A 21,578-nucleotide genomic window follows, 5' to 3' on the forward strand; every position below is an offset into this window, starting at 1 on the left:
TTCTTCCACAGCAGAATTGATCTTTTCCTGGTTTTAAGTCACTTAATGTGGAACTCAAGTTTCACTCATCATTAAGAAATTAAAACATTTAATAAAATATCATGGAAGTTTCTGATCTCTGCTCTGTGTGGTAGTGCTGCTGTCATGGATTTTAAGGCTTGAGTAGATGATGGCAAACATCCAGGCCATTGACATTTGGGAGCTAACCCAGTGATGTGTGTGACTGAAACTTGTCTGAAGCTTGTGTAGTAATTATTAAACTTGCTCTGGATTCACTCCTTACAACTGAGGTGCTGTTCACAGCCTGCTGAAGGTGAGAGAAGGCTTCAGCTAAAGGAAATTTGCACAATTAAATGAATGGTCTAATGACACTGAACAACATGTAAAGTAAATCAACATTACTTATGTAAACAGCAGTTTAATTAAGATAATCACTGATGCAAATCATTGTGTATGTTGTGCCTCCAACAGAAAATCCATTTCAAAAGGCTTTGCAAACTTCTATTTTTCTGTGCCTAATTTGGAATCTTGACAGTAGTAAAAAGGTTTTAGTTTCACTGTTTGTTTAATTATTAGCAATTTATTCTGCCTCAAATTGCATTAGATTGGAGGAGCAAAAAGGAGTCTCAGTCTCATGTAAATGCTGTGTATTCTCCACTGGATGTCAGATGTTTGGAGGTATAAAGGCAAGCTGGGAGCATCAATTGGAGCAGGACTGCTCAACATGGTATAGGAAGAACATTTATATCATCTCAAAAATGCTAAGACTCGCTTTCCTGTCCTGTCAAAAATATTTATGCCCTAGTTATTAATGCTAATTAATCCAGCAATAAGGACTCCTTTGTATTTTGGTTGCTGTTGTTTACTCTGTGTCCCAGTGTGATCTCTTGCATTTCCATGCCTAGTTTCTTACATATTTCAAGACAGAAAAGAACCATTTTATTCTTTTGATAAAGAAATCATAGCGTCATGGCATGCGTGTCATTAGAAATATGAGTTGCTCATGGAAGAAAATCTGCTTTTTCCTTGGAGATGATGAAGGTGCAGCCCTCTAAGTAATATAATGACTTTTATTCAACTCTGAAATAGCCATTGACAGAAGAAAGAATTGAAACACTTTGGAAATGAAATGTAATTTAATCTATGGCTGTTACAAAAACAATCAATTCCTTGTGCCCTCCAAACTGAATGCTTTTGGTTTATTACCTATCAGGCCCTTGCTCTTTCATTGCTAGTTTATCTTTTCTTGGGTGCTATTTTCTGTACATGCCACTGCAGTGCTTTTTTCCATTTGAAACCAGCCTTGAAATTTATTTGTGATGTTCTGATTATTTTTTTCCCTTCTTTTTAAAAATACGTCAGGTACAATTCTCTTCTCTGGGTCCTGTGGCTCTAGCAAATGTCAAATATGATTAACTAATTTCCTGAGCAGGAAGAACTCCAATGTGGTTGCTCTCAAATTTTTGCAAGATCAGCATGCAAACATTGGCTAATGTCACTCTGTTCTGAGAACACCCTGTAAATATTAATGTCTGTCAGACTGACTTTTTTATTTTATTCTTTTGGTGTTAGGAAGAAATTCAGTCAAAACAAGGTTTTGTATAACTTGCTACACAAAAGCTCTTCCTCTTTTCTTGCACAAAACAAGATGGTTCATTTTCTCCACTGTGTTGATTACACAACTTTTGCTCTTGAAATGAGTCCTTTCCATGATAGAGGAAAAAGTGAATAGTTTCTAGAAGGAGAATGGGATCTGTATTTAATAAAAACATTAATTCATTTCTGGGCATCCTTTTGTATGTTCCAAAGGCATTTCCCAAATTCTAATGCTGTTTTTAATTTCTTGATGTTGAGGAGCAATTTTGTACTTTCTTAAGGAAAGTCAGGAAATCACCTGTTCAACTGTATTCCATTTATTTTCCAGATATTTTTCTTCAGTTTCATAACCTCCCCTGATGTTAAGAGTCATGTTTAATGGAAAAATGAAAATACACTGTGTATCGAGATGTCTCGAGAGTACGATTAGCCTAGATTTTGCTGATGATAAAGTCATTCTTGCCATTTATTACTGTGTTTATCTCACTATCAGCATTGTAAGGTTATGATTGTGTGACAGGGGTGGTTGAAGAGGGTCAGAGACTCAGTGCACAGACTCGTGGAGAGGCTGATGGGGGAATGCTGGTGCTGCAGTTATCACTGATCAGAAAATAATGACTGTTCTTCAGGCTGGCTGTAATGTACCTCAGTTTCTGCTGCTGTGAGCAACTGTATTGTGTTCCTCAGGGATTCATTACTCAGGGTTGTCAGTGCCTTTTGCATTATATGGAGTGAGTTTAGTGCCCATCAAAATAAGCATGTAATAAACCCAGCTATGGAAGTATCAGTGTTTGGGTTTCCATTTGCTAATTGACTTTTTGGGCTGATTGCTGGAGCTTGTGGTTGATTCCTGCATCCCTTTCCCTGTGAGTCTGCTCAGGTTTGCAGCTATTCAAATGCCTCTCAAGCACCACCTCTTCACTCCAAGCCTTATTTCTGCCTGAGACTGTATAAACTCATATGTGTGGCTTTCTTGAGATTGATCTTTCTCCTCTGGTTCATTTTGGAGGCTGACACAATTCTTTTTTCCATCAGTCAAAATGACCCAGCGTTCATATTCAGGCTCATTCTGCCAAAGCCCTTTGGAAGCACATTGAATTAGCCCCTTTCTCTTTCCTAGAGGGCTTTCTGGTTTAGTACTTCATCAGGCAATCTGCCAGCTCCACTATCAATTTGTGTCTGTTACATTAGCCTGGGCAGCTTTTGATGAGTTAGACATGTGAGGGAGACTTTTAAATGTGATGTTTGTCAGTGTTCCTTCAGTTTGGATTATTGAAATGTTAACTTGGTTTTTCTGTAGTTGAGAGTATTTATTTCTACTGCTATTTCTCATCCTGCTCAAGAAAAACTTGCCTCAATGGCTCTCTTCAGTTTTGTGAAGCAGATGTTTTAGTATCTTGATCCTTGCTCTCTGTTCTTGCTTTTCCAATTATTTATCTGCTATATCCTTAAGAGCATTTAACCTTTCTCCTATTGACTAGGACAGGCTCTGTTGGAAATTCTGTGAAGGACAGTGTGAGGTGTCCCTCCATGAAGGGAAGGATTTGATGGTGCTTGACTGACAGAATAGTTCTACATTGATTTTTAGAGCCACTTATGTTTACTACAACAACAGAAAATACTGACTGCAGAACGTTGTAAAATGTGAATGTGCTATGGCAGAAGTCCCAACACAGAAAAGATAATTAAATCTGATGATAGATTTTTAAATTTTTAAGTGGCTCTAATCTGAAATATAATCTGCAATGTTTAATTGACTAAAAATAGGTAATAATGGGTAATAATACTTCTTTAAAAATAGCTAAAACAAAATCCCTTGCATAGATACAGATTAATTTATGGTTATTCCTATTTTAGCCTTCAGCACTGCACAGTGCAGTTTTGCAAGCAGGTCTGTGTTTGCTCACACATTATATTCCAAGAACTCACATCTTGACTGGACAGGCTGTACTTTAACTTGCACGTAGAGAGTGAATTCAGTCTTATCCTGAATCTCTTGCAATGACCCCATATTGAGGGACAGCTGGAAGTGCTTAAAATGGACTAAGCAAGTGAGCTGATGACAGCCCCAGCTCATTTGGAAATTTTAATGGACAAGAACTGATATGGGTTGCAGGATTTGAAAAGGTTTCATTTTCAGCACTGTGGAATTAATTGGCCCAAACCTGTGGTGTGCTTTAGCAGTAATTGGTGTGTGCAGTGCCCCTGGCTCTGGGGTGAGCCCAGCTCTGGGTCTGTGCTGTCAGATTGGGAATGGAGACTGCTTTGGCCAATTAGACTTGAATCACTGTTTTGAGATGCAGCTAATCTAATTAGTTTTTTATTGACATCTCTTTTCTTTCCTTTTCTCTCTCGTGAGCAGAGGAAGGAAGGAGATAAACTGAGGAATGTGACCTGTCACAAGTGTCTCCATAAAACCTGAACTTCCCAAACATTTGAATGTATCCAAACATGCTGTAGCAATTACATCTCTTAGATATTCACATCATATTACATTTTAAGTTGATCATTAAGAAGGGGGGTTTTTTTGGCCTTTTCCCTGTCTTACAATGATTTCTACATAAAAAGAAAGCCTTTGTGATAAAACACAGAGAAAATGAAAAATATGTCACTTTCCTTGAGTTTTTGTAGTGCAGCTACAAGAGTTGCCATAATCTCCAAGGTTTGTCCAACAAGAAGGGAGGTCAGAAATAAAGGGGTGGCTGCTTCATCTCTTTCCACATGGCATCAAAATGAACATGGAGGCAGCAGGTCTAAATCCAACTTTGGATTCAGTTATTTGATGAGAGGTTATCAGTGAGTGTTGATAGTAGGAGAACCTGGTTTCAGTGATGCAGTTTGTGTCCCTCAGCACTGCCCCAGCAGCTCTGACTGGGGCCAGAGGAGCAGCAGCCAATGGCTCAGCTCTGCCTCCCTCCCAAAGTGCCACATGCATCTTGGAGCTGCTCTGCTGTCTGCTCCTGCTTTGGCTGAATTCTGACAAAGTAAGCTGCTTTGTGTTGCTTCGCTTTGTTTTTTAAACCATGAAGTCAGCAGGACTTCAAAGCATCCCTGGGAGCTGTGTTGCATGCAGATGTTTGCTGTATCCTGGTGTTGCTGACAGGGAAGCTTCAGCTGAAACCAGTGAAAATTCAGGTTAAATCTGGCCAGAAATGGATTGGATATAAACCAATAGCAATTCTGACCTTATTCATCAAGTACTGAAGTGTTTACTTAAGTGTTTGGTGCACTCAGCTGGAAGGAACCTTAAAGATCATCTAATTCCACCCCCTATAATTTCCCCTTTAGTTTTCAATACAAGAAAGCTGTTGTAGTTTGAAGTTAAAACCACTTTTTTTCCCCTCTCTTAAAGGCAACATCTGTGTGTGTGCCTTCCCTGTCCAGGGGATTCACTGAATTTCTGTGTTCATGCAGTGAGGGACATTAATAGTTAGGTTTGAGTGCAGAGTGTTTTTTCCTGACACTTCAATATGTTAATCATTTCAGCTGAGTTTCTGCTATCAGCAAAATCATCTTCACCTCTAGGTAGCCTGTAGCTTGCTAACATAATCTAGTTTTTGGGTGGTATCTTACTGCAGGAGCTGTGATTCAGCTGCACTGTTGACTGTAGAGTTTTTTCCTGGATTTTGTATATGCACAATTTCCATTACTAATCTGCAGTTAAATGCTTCTTGAATGAAATTTGATTTTCAGAATATTAGCTTAATTGCCTTGTCTAAAATGAAGGATATATGTATATTTAATTTGACATTTTTTCCCTTTCACCTTCTTGAGTGTTTGTGCTGCACAGAAGCAACTCTGCCTTTAAATCAATTTTCCCAGTTGCTCTGTAATGTAAACTCCAATAACTTCTAATTTTCTGTAATCTCTCTTATACTGAATTGCTTCCCACCAGATAGTTTTCATAGCATGAGTGTACAGGTATGTACTACAAACAGAAATTGTAGTGACATTGTGTGTATTTATGTCTGGATGTACAGAAGGGCTGTGTGTATATAAAGGTATAAAAATGTCACATTTCTTCCCTGTCTCCTTGGCATCTTTACAATCTCTGTGTAACTAAAACTACAACCAGCTGTGATAGTTCTGCATAAATTATCTGGGGGGAGTTGAATGCTTTGTCTTGGTCTCCAATTCCATCTTCCAGTTCCTCATGTGACTCCTGAGTCGTGGCATGTACTTTGTGTTCTCTCAGGAATGGCACAGCCCATGAACAAATTGATTTCAAAAAATCAGATTTCATGCAGCCTGGGAGATGTTAGAACCAATCGATGAGCCAAGGGCAGGCTGAGGTGCATCACCTCACTGAGGAAAGAAACAAATCACTGCTTGGAGTGGGGCCTGGGCCACATCACAGGCTTGTCATAGATACCAGTGAAATGGAATAAATGGATGTGCACACATGGATTATATCCCTGAACACCAGTGCAAAGTTCTTACGTGCAGGTGCCTTGTAAGAATTAGAATTTAAAATAACATGGATATAAATGACAGCTGGAAATACCTACTTTTTTTTCTTTGGCAGTACTGTGATTTCTTGAGATGAAGTTGAAAATTTTATCTTTTTCTGGCAAGATACTTACATTTCAAGACTTTTTTTCCTGTTATAATTATGTGATAGATGCAAGCATTTATTTTTGCTAATATTTGGGTTTAAATAGACATGGAATGAGAAGTGAAGGAAAAATGGAGACTATTTCACAGATTTTTTTTTTTCAGCAGATTTATTATTCTCATTAACTTCAGGCCATCAGAAAGTTGCATGTCTCAGGCACCGCACATAATGAGTGAATATTGGATCATAAACATATTTGAGAACTGTTTGCTTATTGCCCTGTTCATACCCAAATAATGGTGAAGGAGTGCAAAGCAGGCTTTTAAGGGACAGCAGTATTAAGTGGTTGGATTCTGGTTTGACTTAAGCAGAGGCATTGAACAGAAAAATAACATTTTCCCTCTTACAGATATCCTTCAGGTGTCAGTTTTGCAGAATCCTGGTTTTATTACATCAATCACAAGCAGCTTAAGGCTTCCAAAAACATCGTCACAGACAGATGTTGAGCCTGTCTGGGGATTAGAAATATCCTCTTCCATTAAGTATAAATTAACTTAATCACCAGGTATGAAAGATAAGCAGCATAAACATCATTCCCTGAAGCTTTCATTAAAATTAAAATTCTATTTAAAACTAGGCTCGTACTCTATGACTTGATCCCCCTTCAAAGAGATTATATCTGCTGTAAATTTTTGCAGTGACAGAGTGACAGAAATTAATGTATTGGGGGCAGTGATGTTCTCTATAATTTAACTTCTGCTGCAAGTCATCTTTCAGCAAGAGAGGTGATTGGCTTATTTTTAAGTAATAATTGGTCTCTAGTCTCTGAAACACTGAGAAAGCAATAAAACTCCCTAGCACCCAGTTGCCACAAAATGAAAGCATGAAGTCACATGACTTAATAGCAGTGTAATCATCAGGAGTGTTATTTTGTGTATGAGAATGCACCTGCTTTAATAGGAGGATTAAGGCTGATCAAATGCAATTGCACTGCTGCTTTCTGCTCCCTTGGATGACAAGTTAAAGCTCCTTTTCTGTCCCAGCATAAGCACAACTGCTTTCTAAGAATAATTTCCACATGGGAAGAAATATCCTGGTCTGTTTTTTTCCCCCCCTGTTCTACTGTAAGACACTTGGTGGTCTAACTTCAGTGTATTCCCAGGCTGTACAGCTGTTTTGCCTGTGCACTATCCTGCATTATTATTTTTCAGGCACAGTTTTCTAAAGAAACAAAAGAAACTCTGGAGAAATAATGAGGCACATAAGTACCTTGAAAGCAAATAGTGAACACAAATAAATCTACTAGGAATAATAACAGCTACCTCCACAGAAAATAAAATATTGGGGACTATATTTAATGATCTTTGTTCTGTAATAATTTTTGCTACAGTGGAACAAAGTGTTTGGATGCAGAATTTGCATTGCTTATCCATTATTTCATTACAGTAATGCCATATTTTCTGCTGCACTCATAGCTGACAGATAATAACATAAGCATTCACTGCTTGTGTTACACTGAGTAATAAATTTGTAGTGAATACAGAATGATACCACCATTATTCTTAAGAGGAGGAAGTTGGAAGTAAAGAATCTCAATTAATAATTAGGAAATAGCTGGGTGTTTTCAACACCTGAGACTCCTCAGATGCATTTCTCCTTTAATTATTTAAACTATGAATTAGGAAGGGCTGTAGAAAGCAAACTACAACTCTAGACTTCTCTGCATATGAAATGAAAATGTCAATAATGTTCTCATCCATGGCTTTGTGTCCCTGGTGTGGAGCAGAGCAGGATCCACGCCAAGTTTCTACATCTTGGAAACACTCATTAACACTGTGTGAAGGCAGCAAACTTTCCAGTCTTCTGTTTCCTGCCAAAAGCTATTTAATCTTTAATGAGAAGTGTTTATTTTTATAATAAATCCATCAATCTGAAGAGGCAGTGAACCATCCTTCTCAGGAAGGGGACTGATGGCTGTGGCAAAAAAACAGCACTCGAGGGACAGGAGCAGAGAGCCTGGAACGGGTGAGAGCTGCTGTGATGGCTGCTGACAGGCTGCAGGGGCTTGGGCTTCACTTTTCCAACTGTCTAATAAATTATTCTGGTGTTCTTAAGCAAATGGCAAAGCTATGGAGTACATTTTACCCATGGATTCACCTAAAATATGTTCACCAACTCCCCGAAACAAGTAGTGTGCTGCACGTCTTTCACCTTCCACAGGGGCACCCTGTCAGGCCTGGAAGCTGCAGGAGAAGTTTAAAATCTAAGTGAGGTGATTTACCCAGTTTATTTCTTTAACTGAGATACAGAGGTTTTTTTCTGTCAGAGAGATGGAAATTCTGCTTTCAGCATTTTCTGCTTCCCAGAGACAGGACAGCTGCTGTGTTTTCAAAATGTATTTGGTGTGATCAGAAGTTTGTTGTCTGCCAACACTGTGGTGATTATCAATCCTTATGTTTAATCTGATTGTTTCTGCTCTTTGAAATATGGACTCTTTACTGGGGCTGCTTTGCCTGCCTCAAAGCATTCTCCAAAGTGTTGAATAAACTCTATGTAATAGCCATAATTTTTCCAGCATAATGTCAAAAATCTCTCACTGTTTGGGTTTAATATTCTTTTAATACTTCTACTTTTGTGCAACTATATTATTATTTTGAAAGGTGGAAATTCTTGTGCTATTAATGTTTTTTCACTTTGCCAGAGGCTGAAGAGGGGATGAATATTCATTTTCTTCAAATGACACTCAGATTGGCCAGAACAAAACAAAAAATGATTACTCACACAACATCCAGGCAAACCATGAAACTGCTTGCTATGACATCCTGGGAGTGCTGGAAGTCTCTGTTAATAAAAGTAATGGGATTAGTTCATAAAAGCAAATTCATGAATGCTTGATAATGCAGAGACACTGCTCTGGCTTGGCCTTAGTTTCCTAAATGATTTATTTCTATAAATGAGCGCACAAATATATTTCCTTCCTACATGCTCCAGGTACAAACACTTACCTGTTCTTTGGGAGGTCCATATTCTGTGGTGATAAATGGGTGGATAGATAGATAGATTAGTCATGCAAAATATTCTTTGCTTTTAACTATGTTAACATAGTTCTTGCTTGGAGAATAGAGGCTCAGCTGAGGGAATAATTATAGCTTCAGAATCCAGAACATAATATTTTCTTTTATTAGGTAAGCAGTTGTAAGCTGATACTGAAATTGCTTAATTTATACTTCTAGCAATGCCCTAAATGTAAAATACCTCAAATATGCATTCTTAGAAATATTAATGTTATGATTCTTGCCCCATTTTACTCTGAATTTGAATGCTAAATTTTATATACAAGTGTACAAAATGCTGCAAATTTTGAAACCTTTAATTAGTAGTTGCAAATTTGTTTGTCCCTTAGCAACTTGTATTTGCATAAGGATTAAGGCTGGTCAGAAAGAAAGGAATAAAACATAGATGGAGGAAACATTAATAAATTAGTAATCATGTATAAAAGATAAGTAGTCTTAGATGTCATTTCCATAAGCTTTATTAAAATTTAAATTTTTTTTTTAAGCTGCACCACAGTTGATCATTTCTGAAGAGTGATCTGTCATAAGCTGCAGAATTAGAGAAACTAATGTATTGAGGTCAGACATTAGTATGTAAATGAAGCTTTGCTTTCTTCTGTGTGGCAACAGAAGCATTACCTTATATTTGACCTTTCATTCATTTGCCTGACTCAGCTGTGTCAGTCAAAACAATTAATTCTAATGAGCACTTTTAAAGAATGGGGCTCAGCTTTCTTTTCCTCCTCTGGCCTGTTGGAAATCCCGTGGGAGAGGAGCTAATGGAGGGAACCTGGAATGTGGAGTTCCTGCTCCCTTCCCACAGCCCCAGTGCAGCACCTCAGTGAGTGCAGGGGGTTTCAGGGCCAAGCCCTGGCACAGGTGCCCAGAGCAGCTGTGGCTGCCCCTGGATCCCTGGAAATGTCCAGGCTGGACAGGGCTGGGAGCAGCCTGGGGCAGTGGAAGGTGTCCCTGCCCATGGATGGGCCTGGATGGGCTTTAAGGTCCCTTCCAACCCAAACCATTCCATGATTCTATGACAGGTGAGATTACAAACTTTTGTATTTTCGAGTGGACTGCTGAGCTAAAGACATGGAGATGAAAATCCCCCTCACTTTTTCACTGTTGCTGGACTTGGAGCTGTATTTCTGTTCTTCGTTGCTCCTTCCTCCAGTACTTTTAACATAATCTCTCCTTCTCTCTGCTGGGTTTTTTCCCTCCTTTTTCTTTCCTTCTGCTCTGCTCTGAGGAAACTGCTGATGCTGGTCTTTGGCTGGGTGACCCTTGGGAGTTCAGCCCTCAGGGTGTGGCACTGGCAGATGGCAGCCAAATGCCAGAGAACACGAAATGGGGCACTGCAGGGAGTGCACTTTATCTGAGTGCTGAGGCAAAAAACTTCACCCTTTCCTTGGAAAATATGCAATCACAGTGAAATTTTGTATTTATAGGCACTGCACTTGGCTGTATGGACCTACCCAGGCAGTTTGTCTTAATTAGTTGTGTTGAGACCACACCGAGGTGGGGAATAATGCAGAAAATAAACTTCTATTGAGGTAGTGTCTGTAGTAGCAGTGGAGAATTGTACCCTGAATATAGTCAGTGTAAATCAGGGAAGGTGACTGTGCAGAATAGGCAGGTCTGTGGATCAATTCATAAGTGCAGACACAGGCAAGCCCTTGTGCAGGTTTGCTTTGGAAAGTCTCAGTTTTATTAAAAGTGCAAAATATATCTTTCACTGTAATTCAAATTGTGTCATATTAATTGGGCTCTAGTGTTTTAAAAAAGGAAAAGGAAGGAAATCTTGTGGGGGAACTAAAGAATGAAAACAAATCATTAAACTGTATAAAAGTCCTAACCTACAAAAGCAAACAAAGAAGTATATTCCCTTTTTTTTCTTTTTTACCGAATGGAAGTACAACATTTTGCAATAAAGACTAAATTAAGTTTTCTTGTTCTAATGTAAATATTTTACATATGTAAATGTATAAGTGGAAAGGAATGAGACATGCAGTAGCATACAAAAACCTGCTGGTTTTAATTTTAGAATACTTTTCTAATAGGAAGTATGGATTTAAGAGCTCTCTCAGTAAAAGTTTGAAATGGTATGCTGGTTCTGAGTTTTATTCATGACCTCAAAGACAGCTGTAGGCTTTTCTCTGTAGAAAGGAGGAGAAGCAGGAAATTCTAGGTGGTAGAACTTTGGAGTTTGTATAAACCAGAATACTTAGATAAGACATGGACCTAGATAAAGGGAAATATATGATTAAAACCATTCTGTTTAAATCCCCCTGTTATGAACATTGTGTTTTCTAAGTAAATTGTATTTGATACCAGTTTGTAAAACAAGGTTTTCCCACAGCCTGAAAGATTTTGCAAAATCAGATTTCCTGCCTTTGTGTAATCAATTGTTACCTATCTGCTAAGACCAGACTTCCCAACTTCTGCCATTCCTTATCTACCAAGACCAGATGGTTATTTATGAAACTTGACAAATTGTCTGCAGATTTCACATCACCCAGAGATCCCATGGGTGTTTTTTGACCACCACTGCTTACCTGGCAAAATTATGACAACAAAAAAATAACAATTATTGATTCCTATGAGAAAAGGAGCTGCAAACCGAGGCTGGGTGGAGCGTGGAGTGGGCAGTGACCCCCTGTGTATCCCCAGCGCTGCTTGCTCTGTCTATATAAAATAAAGCAATCGAAATTTTGCTGAATAGCAAGACTTTTGTTTCTCATTTATAACAGAGGTGTCCCCAGGGCAGGGGCTGAGCTCTGAGCTCCTTCCTGTGACCAGTGGCGTCTCTTTGAGTCTGAGATCACTCACTGCACACAGTATTTGGTGGTTTTAGAGTTCTTATTTTCCAGCTCGAGCACCGAAGGAAGAGTCAGAAGCCATTTTCTGAGGTTTCCAAGGTTGTCTATTCTTTCTTATCTAAGGAATTCTTTCCCTGACCTACAGAGATCTGTTCAGCAGTTCAGTTGGAGGCACACTGCCTGCCTTCTAGACAGGTCTTATCTTTTATACTATAAATTACATACATGATGTTTACAATTACTTTCCAATCCATGGCAGTTATATTGCACTGTCCAGCTTTCTCCCAAACCAATCCAGAAGTACCATCCTAACCCAAAAGATGGATGCCATGAAGAAGAAGAAAGAAAGACATACCATGCCCAAATTCCTCCATCTTGGCTCTGGGCCCCTTATTATAAACAATTTTATAAATTCACTTTTCTACCTTCTAACAATGTAATTTATGCTCAACTTATTTTTTGTGACTTGTAATTCTTCCCGTAATGATGGTAATTTTTCCCAGGGACTGAAATCAAACCCACAGGGGTCTTGGGCACTGTGCCAAGGCCTGTGAGCCCTTGCCTGGGTCTCGAGGCATCCAGGGAAGCCGGGGAATATCCTGGATTCCCACACCTTCCCTCTGTGATTCTGTGCTGCAGGTGCCAGAGCTGGGAGCAGGCGGGGCCGGGGGCGGGCGAGGAGCTGCCGGACGCTGTGGCGGGCGCGGAGGCGGCGCTGCCCTCGCTGTGCCTCAAGCAGGTGTTCCCCAAGTACGCCAAGCAGTTCAGCTACCTGCGCCTCGTGGACAGGGTGGCCGCGCTCTTCATCCGCTTCCTCGGCGTCAAAGGCACCACCAAGCTGGGCCCAACGGGCTTCCGCACCTTCATAAGGTCAGTTGGCTCAAAGCTGGCCCTGCTAGTGCTACACCTGTAGCTTCCAGGGCCAGGGTACTTCTAGCTTCAGGCTGCTACAGCGCTCCAGATGGCTCTGGGGGCCCCCGAGGCTGAATTCAGCTCTCAGCTAGCCAGGAATGAGACTTTGGGAGCTTCTGTAGAGATTTCAAAGGAAGCTTTATTTCTTTGAAGGGTTCTACCAGCAAAATCCGGATACATAGCACAGCAAGGGGTTTTTATAGGTTTTAGTGGGATTGGGATTCTAACCAGTAAAATTATAAGTTGAGAACTATCCGATTACTTTGAGATTCCAGGAGAGAAAAGACCAATCATCTAGTAAAGTTAAAGACCAATAGAAATCCTAAATGATAACAGGGGTTTCAGTAAGGGGGGAACATTTCTCATGAAAAGTTCCATTGTCTCAGGGTATGAAATCTCAATGGCCCTTTGCAGGAACAGCTGTATCATCCACATACACCCTCAGCTTGCAGGCTTTGTGATGCCTTCCAGCCTGCAGCCTCTGTTCTGTGATAAAACAGATACATTTTCATCATCCCCTCCTGGACAGTCCATGAGTCTGTGTCTGGGAGGAAGTTGGGTCTTTATTTGACAGCAGATACGATTTGCCGTCTTCGTCAACATGTCACGTTCCCAGTAAAGGGTGGAAATATCATTGTGGGGAAGTGACAGCTGAAATTGGGTCACTTGATGTGATTCTGTCAGCTGTGGGGCCAGCACCACCGCCCCAGGCCACAGGGAGGATTCCCAAATGCCAGTTCCTGATGCACCGTGCAGGCAGGATTTGCATTGTGAAATTGCACCTTGCAATGTCAAGGAACTCAATTTATTTTTTCACATACTTTTTATTTAGGAGGGTTTTTTTTGTTTCATTGTTTTTTATGGCTATATCTGTTCTAGTCATGGTACAAATACCTCATTTTCTGTCTTTCATTGACTATGACAAAAGAAATGAGCAGCAGCAGCAGATGTACTCTTAAAACACAGATCCTGTTTCTATGCAGATGCATTTAGCATTCAGGAATGAATATAAAATGACTTGGTTTATAGAAATTATGATACATAGAAAATGAAGGCATCTGCTCTATCCACAGACCAGCACAGGATTGCATCCAGTTCTGTATTTTTTGTAGTTTAATCCAGCCTTATTTTGGCACTTGTCAGAGGAGCACAGAATAAATGCCAACATTTTCTTTTAAGAATATTCAGATAAATTGCTATATCTCAATGAAATAGCATTTGTAGTTTCTTAATGCATATTAAATTAAACTTTTTTATACTGATATTTTATCCAGATATTTTTGTTTATTTTCTCCCAGACAATCTATACCAGCTATAAGGCCCTTTTTTGAAGAGCTGTCATTGCTGTTCATTTCAGAAGGAAGGTCAGGTTTTGTGTGTGGTATCATTTTTCAGGAATAAAATGGTACATGAGTGAGATTTCATGTGTGGGCATGTGCTTGCAAAGACTGTCCACCCAAATTCTGGCTCATCAAAATCTGTTTTCCTTTAATGTTTTCTTCATTCTAAAAAAGTAGCTAAAAGGGAAGCACTGTGTCTCTAGTCCTTGCTTGGTGCTGCCTGGGAATTTCTGGGCTATCTAGGTGAGGCTTTGCTCTTATTTTAAGGGAGCTCTGTTGAGGTTACTAAAGAGTGAGATTTGCTTCAATTATTCAAGTTTGGAGTGAATTTTGGATTTGTTTTTTTTGTTTCTTTTCTGGCAAGAAATTTTGGCCAGCTCTTTGGCACATGCAGTGGTGGCAGCTAGGCTGCCAGACATCTGGAAATCCTGGACACAGGGCCTGTTCCCATCCATGATCAACACTGCACTGTGGACTCAGACCACAGCAAGTCCCAGCTCCACATCCCCACATCCAGAGCTGCATCCAGAGCTGCTTTCCCTGCAGGGTTCAGTGCACCAGGGTAAATCCTGTCGGTGTTCAGGCACAGAGAAGCCAGGCTGTGCTGAAAGCTTCCTCCAGCCCTTTCCAAACAGGATCAGTCAGACAAATAAAAGGGTATTTCTCTGTGCAAACTCTGCCTCATGCAGATAGTCTGTGCAGATTTGTGGTGGATTTTGCACTGTACCAATTAATTCCATTCTCTTAACAGCCTTAGAGTACTGGCAATACCCTGGGAGAAAGCTCTGTGTAACAGTCAGGTCATATTTTTAATTGAAATATTCTGGGTTTGGGCCTGTTTTATTCAGATAGGAGCACTTAATGAATGCTGGTTTGTTTGCTTTCTGCTGTGTGTGATTTATTAGAGTGAGTACGTTACAGTGGGTCTGTACACATGACATGGGTAAACTTTTCTCCTGCAAGTTGCCCTTGCAGAATTTTTCCTAACTTGGGAGTTTGGATGTAACGAGAATCTCGTCTTTATTTGGTTTCTTTTTAACAGAAACTGCAAACTGAGTAACAGCAATTTTTCAATGGCTGCTGTAGATATCCTCTATATTGATATCACAAGGAGGTGGAACAGCATGGGCATTGACCACAAGGAATCAAGTAACCCAGGTTTGTATTCAAAAACTATGAAATCTGACTTTTGGGGTTATTTTTTTTCAATTTTAGTTGCTCAGGTACACCTCAGACATTCGATAGAAATGGGAAGCAGCCATGTACACCTGAGACATGCACATACAAACCAATTCTCCTGGTTAGTGCTGTGGCAGTTACCCTTCAGGCTAGTTACCCTTTAGGTAGGTGAAGGTCGCCTCAGTTCCACAAGTCTATAAAATTTGAGGATTTGCATTTAGCTTTTCAGGATTGGTATAAATTACTTAGTGGTTAGCTAGTAGAATTTCACCAGGAAAAATAACAGGCATGCAACTGAATCTCCAGGCTTTCAAAAATTCAGAGATTTGTGTATGGTGTCAATGAACAAGATGCTTTTTAGGTGTTAAAACACAAACCATCCACCTGTTTCTGCTGGCTTTATGTTTGGCCCACTCCCAGCTGTAACCAAGACAAGCATGATTCTGTTGTTCTAAAAGAGCTTCTAACTTTTTTCATAATATGCCTCATATGAGTGTCACTTCTGGGGAGAAAGTGTGTGTGTGCTACCAGAGGTGCTTTCCCTGCCTGCAGCTCACCGTGACTGATAAAACAATTTACTGAGCTGGCAGCTGCTGCTTTCAGATAACTCAACAATTCCTTTGCAAGCTGTTTTACAGCCAAGATCGTAAACGACCCCAGCTGCAGCCTTGGTTGAGAGAAATTATACTTTAGAATGTAATTGTCATATTTTGAAAAGGTGCCTTTCCTGCTGCATCAATAAGCCAACACAGTTAAAAACCCCAAACCTTTCAATAGCTCGTCCTTAAATAATCTTCTTAAGTGTATGTTCAAACTGGGAGAGCTTGTGGCATTCTACACAACCAATTGGGGTCTGGCTTCTTAATTAAGAATTTGAGTAGGTATTACTTCAAGGTTTTAAATACAATAATTAGTGTTAATACTCAGCTTCTCTTCCCTTTGGCTCTGGTAATGTGCTGTTAGTGATGGAACAGCAGCTGAAGTGTTCCTCTGCAGCATGGGGCTTCTCCAGGGAACTATTGTGTGGGAAGGGGCAGAGCAGTTGTATTATAGCAGTGACATTTTTTGGCACTGCACTCTTCTGCTGTTTGTTTTTCATTCAGTTGAAATAAATTTTGTGGAGTTACTGGGTATGACTGAAAAAATGGCCTCTTCACCTTCAAAAGGGTTTGTACCTGGTACAGGCTGTGCAGGAGGGAAGTAGTGCTTCAAATAAACTCACATCTTGCTAAGGTGATGATACTTGGTAATGGGGTTACCTTCATAGTGCTGCAGACTGAAATAACACACTGGTGTGAACTTGTGGGTCAGACCTATCTCTAAAAATACAGGGTTGAAAAGACCCCATTCAGCTGCCTACATAAACTTGTTTTTCTCTCCAGCTGGATTGTTTTCCTTGATGCTCAGTATGTTACTGTGTCTTATCTGGTTTCAACTTAATTTTGGCAGCAGAAATCAAGGCTAATACTACATCAGTTTAATGGTGTGATACCCTAAAATGGGTTCTTGCTTTGAAAGAACCACTTCGCCTCTGGTTTCCAGGCTGAGGTCTGCAAAGCCAGAAGCTGCTTCAGCTATAGAGAATGGTACCTATCTGTAATCCAGGCTGGGCTTACCCTGCCCTGAAACACCCAATGAGTGTGGCACAAATAAAGCCTTGGCTTTTGCTCTTTGAAGGACAGACAATCTCTTTGCTTTCTGAGCATTCCAGATGGCTGCCATTTAAATGAAAAGATGTGAACTGACACGATTGTGTTCACACTCATCACACACATTTGGCCTCGCTGCCACAAGCAACAAGAGATAGTATCATGCCTAATGAATATCCCAGTGTCCTGTGAGCACCTTTTCCTTGCAGGAATGTGTCTGCAAGCCTTTGTGGAAGCCTTCTTCTGCCTGGCCCAGAAGAAGTACAAGTCGCGGCCGCTGCACGAGCAGGTGGCGTTGCTGATCGAGCAGTGCGAGTGCCGCCTGGCCGCGCTGCAGGGCCCGCGGCTGCTGTGGGGCTGCGGGCTGGCCGAGCGCCCCGGGGCCCCGCCAGCCGCGCCCGGCGCCGCCCGGCCCCACCGCCACCAGGTGTTCCGGCTGCAGAAACCAGCGCAGCTCAGGGCGCTCGTGTGCCGGGACACCGCCGGCAGTTAATCCCCAGCCAGGGACGTGCGCTGCTGGAGGAGAGACTGGCGCTGGAATCCCTTCGTTTCACGGTGACAACTGTTTATTTCAGCTGCATTTTTTATTTATGCTTTACAAAAAAGTCTACTGCAACCTCATGTTGTTAAATAATGACCCTGGCAATGACTATTTCTTCACCTCTCTGTGGGATTTACGGTGCATATCCCATGACAAGCTGTGCATTCATCCTGAGTGCGTGAAAGAGAAGGACCAAAGCACAAGGGTGATAACCAGCATCATGGGATTTGCTGCACTGACTGAGGCACACTCGTGTCTCAGGAATTACATTGCTTTGTGTGCACAGGACATGTCACAGAAACCAAGGAAGGAACTGAACTCACAAATACCAGACTGGAAAACTGAAATCTGGAATTACACTTGTGCTCAGACTTCAGGTCTTGACGCTCTTCTTTCCATGGCTTGGACTGTACATGCTGGAATCAATACCGATTTGGTCAATGTCTATGTACTTATTTTTTAAAGTCAGTCTTAAAACACTGATATTTTGGCTTCTACTTCTTTGTACACGTCTTGCCATGACAAGTACTGTTAGTTTTTTAAAGAACTAAAACTCTTTATCCTTTTGCTTCCACAGAACCAATAATCTCACACTTATTCACAAAAGAAAGATTTACTTTCTTAAGTAAAATTTGGTGAATCAAGTGGTGGTTTTGTCTTCAGGGATTCAGTACTGCTTCTGCAGAAAGCTATACAAATGCCTAAGAGGTCACTTAAATTCCAGTGGAACCAAGCATCTCACTGACTTTAGCCTAAACTAACTGTATTCTAGATTTGCTTATTTTTTGGCTTTTACAGGTCCTTTTGGGACCTGCAGTAACATCTAGAGCAGATCTTTTTTGTGTCTTTGCACATATTCTTCGTTTTTCCCTTAAATAATAGCATAACTGTATGGATTAGATCTGAGGATGTTGTGTCAAAACTGGGCTGTACTGCTGGAGTAGTACAGAGGGTCTTATTTTTCAGGAAATGAACCATGACTTCTATGATCACACACTTCTTGTGGGGTCTAAGCAGAACAGGAGACTGGCTGGAAGGACAGGAATTACTTGGAACTTCAGGGATGTTGAGTGAAATTCTTTGTGGTCTGCAGTTTATGACAATAATGAATGGCTACATCTGAGCTTGATTTTCCTCCTTTGTTCTACTCTTCAATGTTAATGCCTTGGCTTATGTTCTAGTGTCTCCATGCTATCAGAAATGGCAAAGCACTGAGCTTTGGGTTGGAGAGCATTCCCTGAACTCCATATCAAAATGTTCCAGTGGCTGTGTCACTGAGGGGGAATCCATCTGTTTCACGTCAGGGACTAAATACACACACAGTATTGAGAGAATTTTCATTTCAGGGAACGTTTGTAGACATTTTTTCCTGATTTCAGTTTCCAGCAGCATGTGTTTTTCCCAAGTGGCAATAGCAGCATGGCAATGCAATGCAGGAGTCAGGCCGAGTCCACACAAAACTAGTCCCCAGTATGTGTTAATCTCAGATGTGAGCATCCCTTCTCCTTATCTTTTTCTGTAACACAAATAAAATAGTAGTAGATGATCTTTTTTAGTTCAATGGCCAGACTCTTTGAAATTTTATGTATTGTACATAAGAGGACAATTGTAGACTAACTAATGCCACTGCCCTCAGCCTTGTTCAAATGTCATAAAGATTATTACAGTATGAAGATAAAATGCGTAACTCCAAAGTCTGGCACCTGTCAGAACAAATGAAGCTGAAAGGGTCATTTTTTTTCACACTTTCATTGTAATATATTTGAAGACATTCACAGGTTGAAAAATGGTTACTTCTCCTTTTGTGACATCTGACATTTGTCTTGCAATTGGCAGTGTGTTACTGGAAAATAGCTTACAGTTCCTCTCATCTCATGATTGATGTCCTGTAAAGACAGAGTTATAGAGGAGTTGGATTTGAAATGCTATGACTGTGAATGCCTTCCCTTGCACCTTTGAAGCAGTACAATGTGTGGCCTAAAATATCCCAGTTTTGCAAGTGTATAACTTAGCCTGATATCAGTGGAATAAATTAACTATTGTATATTGAACACTGATAAGATCTCTCCCTCTGTGGGAGACCTTTATACTCTCTGGATCTAATAGAGGTTTTTATAGCTTGTGCATCCACAGGCTGATGCTGCACACCCTATTCATCGCCCACTTCAAAGATGAAGGGTCCCTTGTAGAATAGTCAAAATATTCAATTATCTGCCTCTAGTAATCCAGTGTTCGTGTATTTATATAATTGGAAAATTGAATGCTATATTATTCTCGGGGAGGGGGAGGGAATAAACCAGGAATGTACTTTAGAGATTTAATGGCAGTCACATTTCTCTTTCTTCCTGTCTAATTTAATTTTCTCTGAATATTATTTAGCATACAATTTCATAGAGCCTTTAAGTTACTAGTCTGTGCCCATGCAAATGACCAGAGACACTTTATCCAGGATATGAATGCTAATGCACTGATAATCTGTTAATCCTGAGGTACCTCTCTAGCTGAAGAAACAATACAGGAAAGGCGTTGGATTTTTAACAGCACTTTTGTATATATTCTCTTCAGAGAATACCACAGCACTGCACTCATGATTCTATTTATGACATATATGATATGAATATTGTATACCCGTGAAATCTTTCTTGTTATCAGACACACCGGATCTGGTATTCCTGTCTGGGTAGAAATCAGAATAAAACAACATCTAATGAAAATCTGAGGCAATTCCAGCCCTCTTCGCTGCAGGCACGTATGCAGCCTGGATGTGCCCAGACTCGCTCAGTGGTTCCTTGCTGCATTTGTGTTGTTTCTCTGCATCAGGCTGTCGCAGGTAAGTCACCCACAGTCTGTGCTGGGCTCCGGGCGCTCCTTGTCCTGTGTGCGAGTCCCCGCGGCACGTTCGGGAACTCTGGACAGACCGATGGCGCACACCTGTGGCCATTCCCTTAAAGGGCAGGGCAGGGGCTCGCTAATGAACGAGTTAATGAGCAGCTGGGACACCCCGCGCACTGCACCCAGCTGGTCCTGAGAGCAGGCCGGGCTCTCCGGGCTGTGCCCTCAGGCGGGGACGGGACGGAGTCCGGAGCCCTGGCGCTGAGGAGGGATCTCGTCCCGCTCCACACCGAGCCCGGCAGGGTAGGTGCGCTCCTCCTTGTGCTGGGTGCTCGTCGGGCGGGGATTTTGGGGCTCAGCGGGGCGTGCCTCCTGCAGTAATTTATGTGGGAGTCCACATAAGGGCTGTGCTGGCGCTGTAGGAAGATGAGGGCTGGCCGGCCCTACTCTGCTCCGCCCTTCTGTTTCACGGAGCAGAACCATGGGGTGGCTCCTGGGCTAGATCCTCCCTGTGGAGCGCCATGGGATTTCCGGAGAGCCCCGCGCAGGAAAATGTCCCCGGGCGGATCCCGGGCACGGGCAGGGCCCGGCGCTTCCAGAACCTTCCTGGCGCCGGGGCCGTGAGGGCAGGGCCGAGGGGCCCCGGCGGGTTGTCAGCGCACAGCCGGGGTGAAGTGGGGCTTTTCCGTACGGCGTCCAGGGTTTCCCTTCACTGCGCCGGACTGAGCCCTGTCAGTGGCCCTTGGAGATGAGTGTGAAGGAGCCGGTGCGTGCTATGCTTTGTTCCACCTCCCGTCTCTGTCATTGCAGAGGTTGGTTGGAACCTTCTGGAGCAGGGAGGCATAGCGTAGCTTTGTGTGGGAGACTCACCACACCCCTGCCATGGGCAGGGACACCTTCCACTGTCCCAGGTTGCTCCAAGCCCTGTTCAGCCTGGCCATGGACATTTCCAGAGATCGAGGGGCAGCCACAGCTTCTCTGGACACCCTGTGCCAAGGCCTGCCCACCCTCCCAGGGAAGGATTTGCTCTGCTTTCTCAGAGGTTCTGCTCCCTCTGCAGAGACCTGGCTGTGCCTCACAGGAGCCCGCAGCAGCTCCTTGCTGT

The 21,578-nt window shown here is 41.7% G+C and overlaps 1 protein-coding gene across 1 annotated transcript in view; it reads left to right on the forward strand.

Moving 5' to 3' along the window:
- TTLL11 (tubulin tyrosine ligase like 11) overlaps positions 1–19,692 on the forward strand; it is a 36,413-nt gene extending 16,721 nt beyond the window's left edge. The window contains exons 7-9 of the mRNA XM_056505468.1: positions 12,660–12,890; positions 15,315–15,430; positions 17,310–19,692. Coding sequence (XP_056361443.1) covers positions 12,660–12,890; positions 15,315–15,430; positions 17,310–17,593 — 631 coding nt within the window. The 3' untranslated portion in view covers positions 17,594–19,692. The remainder of the gene's footprint in view (positions 1–12,659; positions 12,891–15,314; positions 15,431–17,309) is intronic.
- Positions 19,693–21,578: the final 1,886 nt, after the last annotated feature.

The sequence above is a fragment of the Oenanthe melanoleuca genome, chromosome 17 (genome assembly GCF_029582105.1).
Source record: "Oenanthe melanoleuca isolate GR-GAL-2019-014 chromosome 17, OMel1.0, whole genome shotgun sequence".
In the NCBI taxonomy this organism is placed as follows: Eukaryota; Metazoa; Chordata; class Aves; order Passeriformes; family Muscicapidae; genus Oenanthe; species Oenanthe melanoleuca.